Source organism: Dipodomys spectabilis, unplaced genomic scaffold (assembly GCF_019054845.1).
Source record: "Dipodomys spectabilis isolate Male_0828 unplaced genomic scaffold, ASM1905484v1 ptg000095l, whole genome shotgun sequence".
NCBI lineage: Eukaryota > Metazoa > Chordata > Mammalia > Rodentia > Heteromyidae > Dipodomys > Dipodomys spectabilis.
In genome coordinates, this window is record NW_024870772.1 from 30,518,614 (window position 1) to 30,533,981 (window position 15,368).

A 15,368-nucleotide genomic window follows, 5' to 3' on the forward strand; every position below is an offset into this window, starting at 1 on the left:
TTTCTACCTAAGGAATTTCCTTGACTTCCCTTGCATTTTGTATTTTACATTGAATATCCCAGGCCCATTATTTATTTTCACATACCCAAATTCACTCCACAGATTTGTATTTCAAATCAATACAATAATAATCCAATTAGAGTCACTCTTCATTTCCCTTCTCTCAGTTTAGCCTCAAGGATTCCAATAGCCTAAACTCCCAATGTTATGTTTAAGAATACTAAAAACCATTCTAAGAGTTACATTAGCGTATGTGGATTTAACATCTAATTATCTTTAACTTGGTAGACTCTATGTCCACTAGTTTATGTGCATGATGGACAGCGGATCCCCACTGTCCCCCAATGCCCATTTACTGCTCACAACAGAAGTTACTGAAGCTCCCCACGATACTGTGGGGCAGTCTGTAACTCTGCAATCCTGTTGGTGGTCCACTCTACCTGAGGTCAGGTCCATTCCAAAACTGGGATCATGGAAAAGACAGGGAAAGGAAGAGGAAAGGGAGAAAAAGGCAAAGCAGAAAATGGATTGGAAAAGTCGTGGGGGAACCTAAAGAGAATGAAGACTCCAAAAACATTTTAGAAGATCAGTGGTGGACTTAAGAGTTGGAGATGACGGATTTACTATAGCAGACAGTATTGTGGCTGGCTTACTGCCAAAATCTCAAATAATTATTTTTCTGTTAAAATTATTTTGGCACATATGCATTTAAAAAATAACTGCTTTTGTAAAGCAAAACATGTAATTTTTTTTTGAGATTTGCAATTTTTTGAGTGTTCTTTTATCAAAGAACAATGGCTTCAGATCCACAGAAATACTTGAACTGAATTGAATCTCTGGAAACCAGATCTGATGTAAACCAGAATGTCAAGTATTTCAATAATTCAAAGTCCACTATCAGTAAATATATTACACTCATATGCTGGACCCATTAAGTAACAGAAATCAGAGAACTATAGTTTTAAAAATACTAATGAGGCCACATACATATTAAAATAACATCAATGAGATGACCTCAGAACAATCTCTGTGAATTGTATTACATTTAATTGTATCATTGGGTTTCTTACTGTTTGGTTTCTACTCTACTAAGTAACAGTGAAAAATATGCATTTCAAAATGTTTCTAAGTTAAATAAATGCATTCATTCATTCACTCATTCAATAACTATTCAGTAAGCACCTACTTTGTGCTAGGAACTGCATTATATGCTTAGAATACAATGGTAAGCAAATACAAATAGGCTCCCTCCATCATGGAACTGACAGTCTAGTAAAAGAGATAGACAGGGGGCTGGGAAGGTGGCTCAGTGGTAGAGCGCTTGTCTTGCATGCATGAGGCCCTGGGTTCGATTCCTCAGCACCCCATAAGCAAAAAAGAAAAAAGCCGGAAGTGGCACTGTGGCTCAAGTGGTAGAGCGCTAGCCTTGAGCTGAAGAGTTGAGGGACAGCGCCCAGGCCCAGAGTTCAGGCCCCACGATCGGACCCCCCCCTCCAAAAAAGAGATAGACAATTTCAATATTAAATAAGTGCTTGATTCAGCTGTAATATTAATTCAAAACAATGAAAACTAAGTCTCTGATTATAAAATGATATTTGTTATAATTCAGAAATAGCTATAGCTTTTATAATACAAAAACATTTCCTGTGCTTTTTTGGGAAAAGAGACTGGCTGGAATACAAATAATTACTTCCTCAAATTAAATAGGTGTTATTTGTAAACAACTAATATTTAATTATTTGAGGAAGACTAAGACCCAATACATATATTTAATTTTTATTTACATGTATAATTAAAATCAAACACACGTTTGTTTGATATTACATCCTGTTCTATACATGCAGGTTCCCTTAAGGAACTAGGACTCTTCTTAGCTCTTCCACTGCTATATCCCTACCTTATGCTGTATCCTATATATTAGATGTGCTTGACATTTTTTGAATGAATGAATGGATGAAAAAAACAAACCTAGAATGGGAGTTGAAAGAGCTAAGATGATACAAGAAAAGTACACGGGGCCACCCAAAATAATTTGAACCACATGTATCGCCAAGATTCAGTGAGCACACTGCCACAGTTATTAAATGATATGGTTCACAAGCTTGTCTTAAATGTGTCTTAAGTTGTCCAGTTGCGTTTTATTTCTGTATGTTGTTTATATTTATTTATCTATTTGTTTGAATTATTTCTTCCAACATAAAAACAAAAGCCTAGAGGAAGAAGCTTTTGAACAGACGCATTGAATTCATACCTGGATGACTGCAGCAGTCTCTGTGTCTGCAGCTATGCTGCCCATGCCTACCCATATCCAAGTAGAGGGATCTTCCACAAATGCAGGTCAGGATCTATCACCAATCTGCTCAGAACCCTCTGATGGCTTCCCCTGGATTTCAGGTCTCTGCCTTTCTCTAGCCTTATCATCACTGAACTCTACGTTCTCACAGTTAACTTCAAATACTACAACTGCACTTCCTTTAAGAGGCTTGCTTCTTACTTCCCTCTCTACAGGCCCCTCATCAGTGAGCTGATCAACCACCTACATCTACACTGGCCACTCCTTTCTCTATGTCTCATCACTGCTTCCTTTTTCTTCCTAGCAATGGCACACCGTATCACAGAGCTGTTGACTGTCTTCCCCTAACCATGGTCCGGTCCTTGGAAGGCTTATTTCTATATCCCCAGTGCCTAGACAATGTCTAGTACACAACAGAAAATATATAACCATTAATCAGTGCAAACAATAGCCTGGTATCCATACTATTACTGAAGATAACAAATGTGTTGTCACATTGTATGTGGGAACACCATACAATGGATTTATGCTATGGTTATGTAGTGTATCAATTTGAAAAAATGGCTGGACGCCAGTGACTCACTCTTGTAATACTAGATAGTCCAAAGACTGCGATCTGAGGAGCAAGGTTTGAAGCCAGCTTGGGTAGCAAAGTCCAAGAGACTCTAATCTCCAATTAACCACATCAAGAAAGCCAAAAGTAGAAGGTATGGATTAAGTAGTAGAGTGCTGCACCTAAGTCCTGAGTTCAAACCCCAAGACTAGCACAAAAGACACATGATAGCCAGGCACCGGTGGCGCATGCCTATAATTCTAGCTACTCAGGAGGCTGAGACAAGAGGATCGTGGTTCAAAGCCAGCCCAGGCAAGAAAGTCCTGAAACTCTTATCTCCAATAAACCACTCAGAAAACCAGAAGTGGTGCTGTGGCTCAAGTGGTAGAGTGCTACCACTTGAGTTGAGGGACAGTGCTCAGGCCCAGAGTTCAAGCCCCACTACTGACAAAAAAAATATAAAAAGATACATAAGATAAATAGATAAATAAATAGATAAATAAGTAAATAAATGTTCTTTAATGACTAGAACAAAATTAAAATTGGTTCTTTCTAAAAACTATTAAAAAGATTAGTAGTATATAAAGTATTAGTAGTTACACTAATCTGGTAGTAATATCTATCGCAAATAAACAGAGGTTTTTAACACAGTATGGACAGAAAAATGACTTACAGAAAGAACTCTCCACAGTCAGAATTAATGGAAATGTTGAAATTAGAAACATACTTTCCAAAGACTTAAACAAAATATAAGAAAAAAAGACATGGAATGATAATAGTTTTATTTGTATGTACTTCTGTAAACATTTTTCAAGGAAAAATCTGAAAGCCCAAAGCACATTAATTCATTTTAAAACATTTCAAAATGTCAGCAATATAAAAAATAAAATTAAAAAAAAACCAAAAAACATTTTTCTACTGAATGTTACTTTTAAAAGAAATAAAACTCCAGAGACATAGGCTTTGAATATTTGTTGTGGAATCAGTCTCAAAAAAAATTACTTAAGAAGTACATTGTGTTACCATTTTACTTTGCCTAAATACAAGAAAGTAGAGAACACTGAACTATTAAGAGTAATTAACACATGAAAATATACCATGTTTTGATAAGCAAACCTACAATACTCTAAGTAAATTTAACTAATGAATTTTCAAAGTAGAGTAACTTGGGGAGATAGCTCTGTGGTAGAGTACTACCATGGCATGCACAAAGCCCTGAGTTCTATCCCCAGAACTACAAATGAAATTAAAAAAAAAAAACAACAAAAAGACACAGGGTAATTTGAATTACATTCAGTGTAAATCAATTTATCTTTAAATGCATTTTAAAAAACACTGTAGGGCTGGGAAGGTGGCTCAGTGGCAAAGTGCTTGTCTTGCAAGCATGAGGCCCTGGGTTCAATTCCTCAGCACCACATAAGCAGAAAAGGCCAGAAGTGGAGCTGTGGCTCAAGTGGTAGAGCGCTAGCCTTGAGCTGAAGAGCTGAGGGACAACGCCCAGGCCCAGAGTTCAGGCCCCACGACCAAAAAAAATTAAAAAATTTAAAAAAACTAAAGACATATTGAATAAAATGGAAAATGTGTATTCTGTATATACATACTTCTGATGGTAAACATTTCTAAAACACAGAGTCATCAAGATAAGATGTGTTTAATTATCATACACATAAATTTTCCACCAAGATAAATCTTTTAAAAGGTTCTATCAGTGCAAACAAACATAAAGAGTATGAAAGGCTGTAAGTCTTGAGTAACTTAATCCAAATTCTAAAGGTTGCATTTGGTTTTATTAAGAACAACAAGCTGAGAATGTACACGTTTATCTCTCATTGGGAAGAAAATGTGCTTCTGTAATGAACAATTAACTATTCTACATTCATAATGGGGAAAATAAACTTGTCTTTAACATGTGTACCAGATTCAAGAATAGCCTATAGTCCTGGCATGCTATCTTTCAAGGTCTTTTTATATTTCGGGAACTAGGTGTAGTCCAAGCTTACCTCACATGAAAACAACGTAACTATCTTAACAGCAGGGTTACACATAAGGGTATTTAATAACCAATTTAAAGACTTCTCAAATTATATATCTGTGGGCACTTTTCTATTTAGCAGCTAACAATTCAAACTGAAAATACAATTACCATTTTATTTCTATAGTTATTGATTTTACATCAAATAATTCTTTTGCATCAAATAAAATACAATATCCCATATATTACCCTAAATGCCATTTGATTTTGGGGACAGCATACCATAAGAGACAGAAGGCTTGAAGAAGGTTATCAAAGAGAAGGCTAAACACCAATGTGTTACTTTCTCTCTATGACAGCCTCCCTTAACTGTCCCATGGAAAATAAGACAATGTCTAACTTACAGGCCTGCTGTAAAAATTAAAAGTACTTCAAGCCGGGCACTGGTGGCTCACACCTGTAATCCTAGCTACTCGGGAAGCTGAGAGCTGAGGATCATGGTTCCAAGCCAGCCCAGGCAGAAAGTCTGTGAGACTCTTAAGTAAACTTGTCAGAAAAAGCTGAAAGTGTCACTGTGGCTCAAGTGGTAGAGCTCTAGCCTTGAGCACAGAGGCTCAGGAATAGCACCCAGAGTTGAGGGGGAGAAAAAAAGTACTTCAAAAGAAAAAGTGACACAAAGTATAGTCCTAGCTACTTGGAAAGAATGAAGTTTGAGACTGGCCAGAGCAAAAAACAGTAAAACTCTTATCACATTATCTCTGCTACATTAAATTTGGGTGGGAGACTGGCCATAGACAAAAGCTTGATAATCTACCTGAAGAATATCTCAAGCAAAAAAGGGGTTGGGGATTTGACTTCTGGCAAGCAGAAGATACTGAGTTCAAACCCCAGTACTATCTACCTCCCCAAGAAAGAGGCGTGGGGTGGAGGCTACTCACTAACTGTTTTAATTAAAGGAGCTTAAATGCATTTAAACCAGGTCTCAGTTCCTAGTCTGTTTCTGTTCTTTTCATAAAATGTTATTTCTGGCAAATTTTTTAGTATCTGTGTTTTTGGTCGTTATTTTCATAGCAGAATTGGGAGAAATAATGCACACTGTATCTACGATTACTGAAGGATAAAGTGAGTGAATAGATGAAACTATTATTCAAGTAATAAATCACAATCCTTTAAATTAAAAACTTCATTTCTGATAGAAAAGCTAAGCAGGCAAAAAGAGAGAGAAATTGCCTTTTTTTTTTAACTTCCTGGCATATGGTTTGGTAACCTTGTATGACACACTTCAAGCACCACTCATATTGATTATTATAAGACTATCTCCCCCATTCTACTAACTAGTACTTCCCTTGACTACAGGAAGGTCATCCCCTGTTCCTTAATGGCTCCCAAGCTGTCAGGCAGAGAGGGTGCTCCTACCATGTAAGCAATGCATATGGAAGGAGTGAATTACCATTTTCTTTCCGTAATCTTGTGATGAACTTCTTGGGAGGTATTACTCCGACCTTTTTCTTCTGAGTGGCTATGCTGTGGAAGAGATCTGCTAAGCACGTAAGAAGGTTCTCCTTCTTCCTAGGCTGACTCTTGTATGCTAGAACTTTTTCCCGAAATGGACGGCAAAAATAAAGTGCTTGAAGAACAGAATTGCAGTAGCAGGTATTCCCAAACTAGAAGGAGGGGGAAAAAAAAAGGAGTTATGTAGTTACGTTTCATTTCGGTAAAAAAAAAAAAAAAAAAAAAAACATTTCAAGAGAAAGAAAATTGCTATTTTTTAGTTAAGATGACAGTTTTTTTAAAAAGGACAGGGAAGTTGCTAAAAAGTATATGAAAGCACAAAAGTAATTATTCTACAAATGAGCCATCTTAACATTGACTGGATGTTATAGTCATCAATTGCAAGTTAAAAATGAAGAAAAATATACTCAATGAAGTTTAGACTATATGAAAGTGGACTTAAACTCCATAATGGCCTGGTATGGTAGTGTCTACATGTTTGTTTTTCCTGATCCTGGGCCTTGAACTCTGGGCCTAGGCTCTGTCCTTGAGCTTCTTTTGCTCAAGGCTAGCACTCTGTCACTTGAGCCACTGCATCACTTCCAGCTTTTTCTCAGTAGCTTATTGGAGATAAGAGTCTCACAGATTTTCCTGCCCAGCTTGGCTTCAAACCATGATCCTCAGCTCTCAGCCTCCTGAATAGTTTAGAATTACAGAGGTGAGTCACCAGCGCCTAGCTGATGGTGTACACTTGTAAAGGCAGCATTATAGAAGCAGAATTCAAGGCCAAGATAGGCTACACAGCAAGCCTTTATGTAAAAAAGCAGCCCCCCCCCCCAAAAAAAAAAACACAAAACAATCTACAAGGTTATAGAGAGACTAATTAAAATGTAAGACTATCCATATTTTTTCTTTTTAAATAATGTTGTTTACTATTTTATATATTGTACAATTAAAAATGTAACTCAGAGGAGGGAAGGGATAGTAGGGGAAAAACAAAGGAGGGGTTAACAACAATGCTTGACAAGAAATGTATTCATTACCTTACTTATGTAACCGTAACCCGTCTGTACAGCATTTTTAAAAAATCAACTCATTAAAATTCTTTTTAAGGAATTCAAGAGTTAAGGCTCATCATTGTGGCTTACACTTGTAATTCTAGCTACTTGGAGATTCTATGGATCGCAGTACAAGCCCAGCCCAGACAAAAAGTGTCACTAGAGAGCTCCATCTCAACAAATGGTGTGCACTTGTAATAAACTGTGTGGTAGAAGGACTACAATCTGAGGCTGAGTCTGAACAAAACGAAATCCTATCTGAAAAATAAACTAAAGAGGGCTGAGAACATGACATAAATGGTACAAGAACTTGTGTAACAAGTGAAAAGCCTTGAGTTTTAAACCCCAGTATTACTCCCCCTCTCACCCCCCCGACACACACACACACACACACACACACACACACACACACACACATATTCAGGTTCCTAAATACACTAGAACAAGTAAGGAAAACAAAAGTAAATGTAAAATCTACTACAATGTTAATCATTGATGAGGAACAATCACTGCAATCCTGAAATGAAAGGCTGTAGCATCAGTGCCAAATCCTGAACATGGTTCTATCTCTTACTGGTAAGGTGACTAGGAGTGTCACAACAGTTGCTTCAATTTCTTCATTTTAAAAATGGGGATGTAACATAGTCCAATCTTACAGAGTAGACAACACATGGTTTACTAGCTATGGCCTCCGTTTCCCTTCCCATTAACAGACATTGGCTCCAAAAGTCAGCTAAGGATTTGCCCAAGGTCAATGAAAATTTGGAGGTACTAAAAGTAATAAATGGAGCAAGGGCAATTCTTATGTTACTCCTGTGTATGGAGATAGCTAACATACATATTAAGTTAAATGGGCTGGTCTGTGACTCAATGCATGAATACTTGTCTAGCATGATACAGTCCACGCGCTCCATCCTTGTGTTGGGGGAATGAGGAAGGCTAAGGATAGAAAAATATTTAAGGATGGATGATATTCAATGTAAGTACACATACAATTTGCTTTAACTTTAAACAAAGAGCTAGGAAGTCTAAATTAAAAGCTAGTAAAATGATTACTTATAAGGGAAAAGGGAAGAGGGATAAAAGTGAAAATTTCTGTAAATGTGCATTGTTTTAAAAAGTTTACTTTGTACTCTTATTTTTTTTTTAATCAAATAAAAAAGAAGAAATTCTAGGGACTGAAGGCATGGCCCATCATAGAGCACTCACTAACCAATGAATGAAAGCATCAGGTACCAAGTTCAAGTCCCAGTCTCAGACTTTTAAAAAAAAGAAGAAATTCTAAAACTAAAAACAAATTAATTGAAAAGGTTTATTAAATTGGTAGTAAAAGTGCTCAGAGAAAAGAATTAGGGTAATGTTTTCCTTTTTGAATTCCTGCTTTTTTTACAATATTGATTGCATATTATTTTAATGTTTTTAGTAATTTTTAAAGCAAGATGTTTATATTAGAAAAATACAAGGCCCTGCAGATTTAAGTTAGAAATAGTAATATAAATTCTTGGTCTTTATAATTCAGATAGAGAGAGAAAGAGAGGAGGAAGGAGGAAGGGAAGGGAAGGGAGGGAGGGAGGGTTTATTTGCCTGCCTGAGCTGTTTTCACATATTCAACGGAACGTATGGCAGCAATGAGCTGCCCAGATGTGCTTTTTAAATATGGTTTTTTTTTCCCATGAAATAGAACTAGGATGCTTTGAAGGTAAGGCTAATATAAGGCTTGAAGCCAAAAAACCAAAACCAAAACCACAGTATATAGGATTAGCCCGGGCTATCTTTGTGGGGATTTAAGAGTCAACTTATATTCAAAAGAAGTACTAGGGCTGGGAAGGTGGCTCAGTGGTAGAGCGCTTGCCTTGCATGCTTGAGGCCCTGGGTTCGATTCCTTAGCACCACATAAGCAAAAAGAATAAAGCCAGAAGTAGTGCTGTGGCTCAAGTGGTAGAGCGCTAGCCTTGAGCTGAAGAGCTGAGGGACAGCGCCCAGGCCCAGAGTTCAGGCCCACGACTGGACCCAAAAAAAAACAAAACAAAACAAAAAACAAAAGAAGTACTGCAACAGATCCAGGAATTAAAATGACATTAAAAAAGAAAGAAGCCCTTGCCAGGGTTCCGGTGACTCACTTCTATAATCCTAGCTATTCAGGAAGCTGAGATCTAAGGATTGTGGTTCAAAGCCAGCCCAAGAGGGAAACTCTGTGAGACTCTTAATCTCCGTTAAACTATTTAAAAAAAAAAAAAAAAAAAAGCCCGAAGTAGCACTGTGGTTCAAGTGGTAGAGTGCTCACCTGGAGCAAAATGAAGCTCAGGGAAAGAACCCAGGCCCAGATTTCAAGCCCCAGGACTGGCAAAAAAAAAAGAAACATCGAAGTCTTACCTTGTCAGGGCTGGGAATGTGGCTGACTTAGAGGTAGAGTGATTGCCTAGCATGCTTGAAGCCCTTGGGTTCTATTCCTCAGTACCAAATAAACAGAAAAAGCCAGAAGTGGCTCTGTGCTTCAAGTGGTAGTGCTAGTCTTAAGCAAAAGAAGCCCAGGGAAAGTGTCCAGGCCCTGATTCAAGCCCCAGGACTGGCAAAAAAAAAAAAAAGGTCTTACCTTGTCTTCTTGTAAGAACCATATTTGAGGACTACTGAATGTTTACTTAGAAAAATGTGGCTTAGAGGATCATTCCAGCAAATAAAACCAGAAGAATATTGTAAAAATGGAGTAGATAATAATTACCAGCAAATGCTAAAAGCATTAGGGTAAAGGTTGATGGGCAAACTTTAAAGGAGAGGAGGAATCAGAACTCAAACTCCAATATATTTCATTTCAGCATCCCTGAAAGCGAACAAGGCAGGTAGTTTTTGTGGTAAACCTCACCTTCCTCAAAAAACAAAACAAAAAACCACTGAACTTAAGTCAAATCTCCATATTCAACTATTAGTTTACAAAATCTGCAGGAATAAAGGAACTAGTGCAGCAATCCCTCAAAGAAGGCCTGAGCCACTTTTGAAATCTGAGATAGTTTCCAAGACGAATGTCCTGGTTTCTGTCCAGATCCATGATATGAAACAAAGTAGGCTAGGAAGACCTTAAGAGATACCACGTTGAAATTGCAACTATAACACATGGAGCATACTAGATCCTGATCTGAACCCCCAGACTATAAAAGGCAACTTGGAAAAAAGAGAAGCCATTTGAATATAGACTAAGATATACAGTGCTAATAGAATCTTATGTGACAATAGGAGTGTGAATTCTTTCAAAGACATTTGGATGAAATGTATCTGAGATCAAGTGAGTACAGGTGACTTTTCAAATTCATGCTGATAGCCAGATCCAAGCAGAGAACTCAGAACAATTCTGGGAAGGATTTCCAAAGAAAGACTAAAAAAAGGGAATGTTGATCATCAGTGACAATAAAGATAACAGAATACTTTAAAGTCTCCTGGGGGTTAAGTTCAACTGCAGAATATATCTTGCTAAAATTAATTTACCAACTACCCAGCATCAATTCATCTGAAAAATATTAGTATTTGTACCATACCCTATGGAATCTAATGACCAATAAACTGGTTTTGTCAGTTGAAAAGTTAAGAATCTCTGTAATTGATCATATTTATAAAATATGCAACAAAGGATTCTAACAACTTCTACTGAGAGAGGAAAATGAAAGGAAGCCTGTCAGTTACCTTAGCAAATATCATAATGAGGCTTGATCTACAAGAAGTAAACAGGACAGGAAAGAAACCAAAGTTAGTCTAGAGTTCACACGTGATTGGAAGTTAGGCTCCCACTTCAATATGATCTGCTCATTTTCACTGAACACAAACCAATGGGAAAGATACAATAAACTCTGAAGCTATTACAGTTTTTCTGTATCAATCCCCAATATAGAAAAATTAAAGGCTAGGGCTGGGAAGGTGGCTCAGTGGTAGAGCACTTGCGTTGCATGCCTGAGGACCTGGGTTCAATTCCTCAGCACCACATAAGCAAAAAGAAAAAAGCCGGAAGTGACGCTGTGGATCAAGTGGTAGAGCCCTAGCCTTGAGCTGAAGAGCTGAGGGACAGCTCCCAGGCCCAGAGTTCAGGCTCCACAACCGGACTCCCCCCCCCCCCCCCGCAAAAAAAAGAAAAAGAAAAACTCTGAAGCTATTACAGTTTTTCTGTATCAATCCCCAATATAGAAAAATTAAAGGCTAAACTATTATTTCTCCGGAATCAACTAACTTTCTATCTTGATTTTGGAGCTTTTCCTTTAATTAGCTTGATTTTTAATATTACATACAATTCAAAATCTTAAAACCTGCCTGTTGCCAGTGGCTCACACCTGTAATCCTAGCTACTCAGGAGGCTTAGATCACAGTTCAAAGCCAGCCCTGGCAGGAAAAATCCATGGGACTCTCTTATCTCCAATTAACCACCAGAAAACCAGAAGTGACACTGTGGCTCGAGTGATAGAGCACTTGAGTGGTAGAATCTTAAGCTGAAGAGCTAAAGGATAGCACCAGGCCCAGAGTTCAAGCCCTCTCACAACCAACAACAACAAAAAAAAATCTTAAAACCTAAGCATTTATTTTTCAAAGATACAGCTTTCACGCAAAAAGAAAAGAAAAAAGAAATCATACGATTTTCATTCAGATGGTCTGGATGCTTTCTTGTATTCCTGTAAGGCATTACTACTGTAGGATTGAAATTTAGCCTTCGTTATCTCCAACTAGCGTGAAGATCAAAGGTGTGATCAAGTTCAAAGTAAGGGGACACACTTTCCAAGTTGTCATTCTTCTCCACATTATCAAAGTTATCATGCTTCTCAAGGTCTAGGCATCAATTCCTTCCTTCTCCTCTCTCCCCACTTCTTGCCAGCATTGGGGATGAAACCTAAGCCTTGCATATTCTTACCACTACCACTGAACTTTACCCCCAGCCTCTGGACCACTGATTTTTCAGTCTCTTAAAAGACAGTGACCCCACTGTGCTTTCAAACTGTCGCTTCCAGGGCACTTTTCTCTAAGTCTTCAAAAATATGCTACGTTTGGGGCTGGGAAGGTGGTTCAGTGGTACAGCGCTTGCCTTGCATGCATGAGGCCCTGGGTTCAATTCCTCAGCACCCCATAAGCAAAAAGAAAAAAGCCGGAAGTGGCGCTGTGGCTCAAGTGGTAGAGCACTAGCCTTGAGCTGAAGAGCTGAGGGACAGCGCCCAGGCCCAGAGTTCAGGCCCCACGACTGGACCCCCCCCCCCAAAAAAAATGCTATGATGAACAGGTTTTGTCATGTCACTGCTGTAAGACTATTTGAACTCTCATCCCTAAAATACACATACTTATCAATTACTTACAAACTATATTATATACACTTAAAATATAGAACATAAGGTAAAATATATTTACATCTTGTTTTCTTGTAAAACTTTATTTTCACAGAAAGTTACTAATATTTAAGGAGAGTAATAAGGCTAACAATGTTGTCTTGTAAACCAGGTGTTTTAGATGCTAAACAGTGTCATGATTAGTAAGGTTTATACATCGCTTTCAGGTGTAAGTAAATATTACAAATTTTAACATTTTGGCTGAAGGTAAATTACAGTGGTAGACTGCCTGCCTAGCAAAAGTAAGATGCTGAGTTCAAACTCAAATACCTCCAAAAAAAGGGGAAAAAAAGATATTCTAACATGTTCTTCCTATTCTCAGTGAACCATCTTATACACTTCATCTAGAGTGGTTGTGGCCCTCATTATGACAGCAGTATTATCTTTATAAAAAGGTTAGGGCAGGACCTCTTTTAAAGAAGCACAACTATTTCCACTCTCCCCAAGCTGAATCAGGGTACCATTCTCCTAAGAGAACATCCTCTACCAACCATTCTACTTGAGACACTAGATTCTCCATATTCTAACTTTCCACCTTCAATCTTTCCAAGTGAGCCAAAAGTCAGTAACTAATCCAGAAGTAGTCTTTCTAGACCCTCAGCCCACACCATTACCCCACTGTCCCTTCTTCCTTATGGAAGTGACTTTTTTTGTCTATGAAAATTCTGTCATGTTACTGATGACATTCCTTTCCTAACTCTATCGGAGAACATGACATCTGATCCATTTTAGTCAGCAAACTGTGCCAAAATTCTTTTGCATAGACAATTTCATTATTCTCTGGGATGTCTGACAATGTAAACCTCAAGCAGCTTTGACCATTAGGTGGAGAGAGGGGATGAGAGGCTATGTGTATTAGCAAATTAACGAAAGAACTATAAAACTAAACAATTAAAGTATTCATATAAATGCATAAAATTCAATTAGTAGGACAGAAATACCAGTAGTTTAAATTCTCTACTATTAACTACTGAAATATAATGCATCACTGAACAAGGTTGAATTCTAAGAAGTACATTTTTAAGCACATAAACCATTATGCAAATATCATAGAGTGTACCTGCACAAACATGGACTGTCTAGATCTCTCACTCAACTGAGCCTCTTGTTATAATTACAAGACACAGTAAGCAAGAGATGTGTGAGGTTGCTGCCAACAGACCACAGCTAGTTGATTGCAGTTTACATTTTATGAAAACAGGTATACACTTAAGTTAATTATTAAAGCCGAGAGCTGGTGTCTCATGCCTGCAATCCTACTCAGGAGGCTGAGACCTGAGGACAGTGGTTTGAAGCCAGCTCGAGCAGTAAAGTCCATGATACTACTGTCTCCAATAAAGTAATAAAGCCAGAATTGGCTCAAGTGGGAGTGTGCTAGCCTTGAGCAAAAGATGCTCGTAGACAGCAAGTAGGCCCTGAGTTCAAGCCCCAGAACTGGCTGGCATACACACACACACAATAGGTACAGTATATAAATACATAAACCAGTAACAGTCATTTGTTGTCAGTATTATTACAGATTTTATTATATTTTGTCCACAGCTGATGTGCTATACTTTATGTCCCTGTCTGTGCAGTATGTTTGTTTCCACCAGCATCACCAGGAACATGTGAGCAACGGACTATACTACAAAACTGCAGATGTCATTGAGCAATGGAAACTTTCTGCCTCTGTTATAATCTCTTGAGACTACTGCAAACATACATCCTTGACCATAGCACACATCTGCAAGTACTAACCAGCTATACAATAAAAGAAAAAAGAGAAATCTGTTTTATCAGGGTAAACCATTTTCAAACAATTTAGCTGTCTATGTAAATAGTCAGTATATAAGTGGAATATTTTATAGCAAAAAAATAAGTAACAGGGCACAAATGGTAAAACAACTGCCTAGTAAGCTTAAGGCAGAGTTCAACTCCACTATTGATGGCACTCGCGCACGCGCGCGCGCGCGCACACACACACACACACACACATCCCTTTCAAAGGCTCCTTTGGCTACCCAAAGAAACACACACACACACACACACACACACACACACACACACACACACACACACACACACCTTTCAAAGGCTCCTTGGGCTACCCAAAGAAACACACACACACACACACACACACACACACACACACACACACACACACACACCCCTTTCAAAGGCTCCTTGGGCTACCCAAAGAACCATAAGGCACACTATTGCTTCTCTTCTCCAGAAGGTTGTCTATAGGAGATAAACTATTAGAAAATACACAATCCAGGTATTACATATGTTACATATGACAGATAACAGGAATCAGACTGGCAAGAGTTAGCTGTTACAGTTGGGTATAGTGATACATGCCTATAAAATGCCTAACTGCTTGGAAAAGGAGGAAGGAAGATGGCAAGTTTGAAGCCAATCTAAAGGTAGCAGAGAAACTCCATTTCAAAAGCAAAGTTAAAACAAAACAAAGCAAAAAGCAAAGCCTAAAAGCATGGCTCAAATGGTAGAGTGGTTGCATGATACTCTGGGTTCAGTCTTTAGCATAGGAGAGGGAGAAACAAAGACAGAGAGAGAAAAGCTATTATTTGTGAAACAATTTTTTTCCAAGAGAAAGCCAAGTGCAATTAAAATAAAGCAACCAGACAGGTACCAGTGGCTTATGCCTGTA

The 15,368-nt window shown here is 38.1% G+C and overlaps 1 protein-coding gene across 2 annotated transcripts in view; it reads right to left on the minus strand.

Annotated features, from left to right (window-relative positions):
- Usp12 (ubiquitin specific peptidase 12) overlaps positions 1-15,368 on the minus strand; it is a 90,891-nt gene that overhangs the window by 20,115 nt on the left and 55,408 nt on the right. The window contains exon 3 of one of the 2 annotated variants that reach the window (XM_042685529.1): positions 6,269-6,482. The exons of the other annotated variant lie outside the window; for it this stretch is intronic. Coding sequence (XP_042541463.1) covers positions 6,269-6,482 — 214 coding nt within the window. The remainder of the gene's footprint in view (positions 1-6,268; positions 6,483-15,368) is intronic. 2 annotated transcript variants of the gene reach the window in all.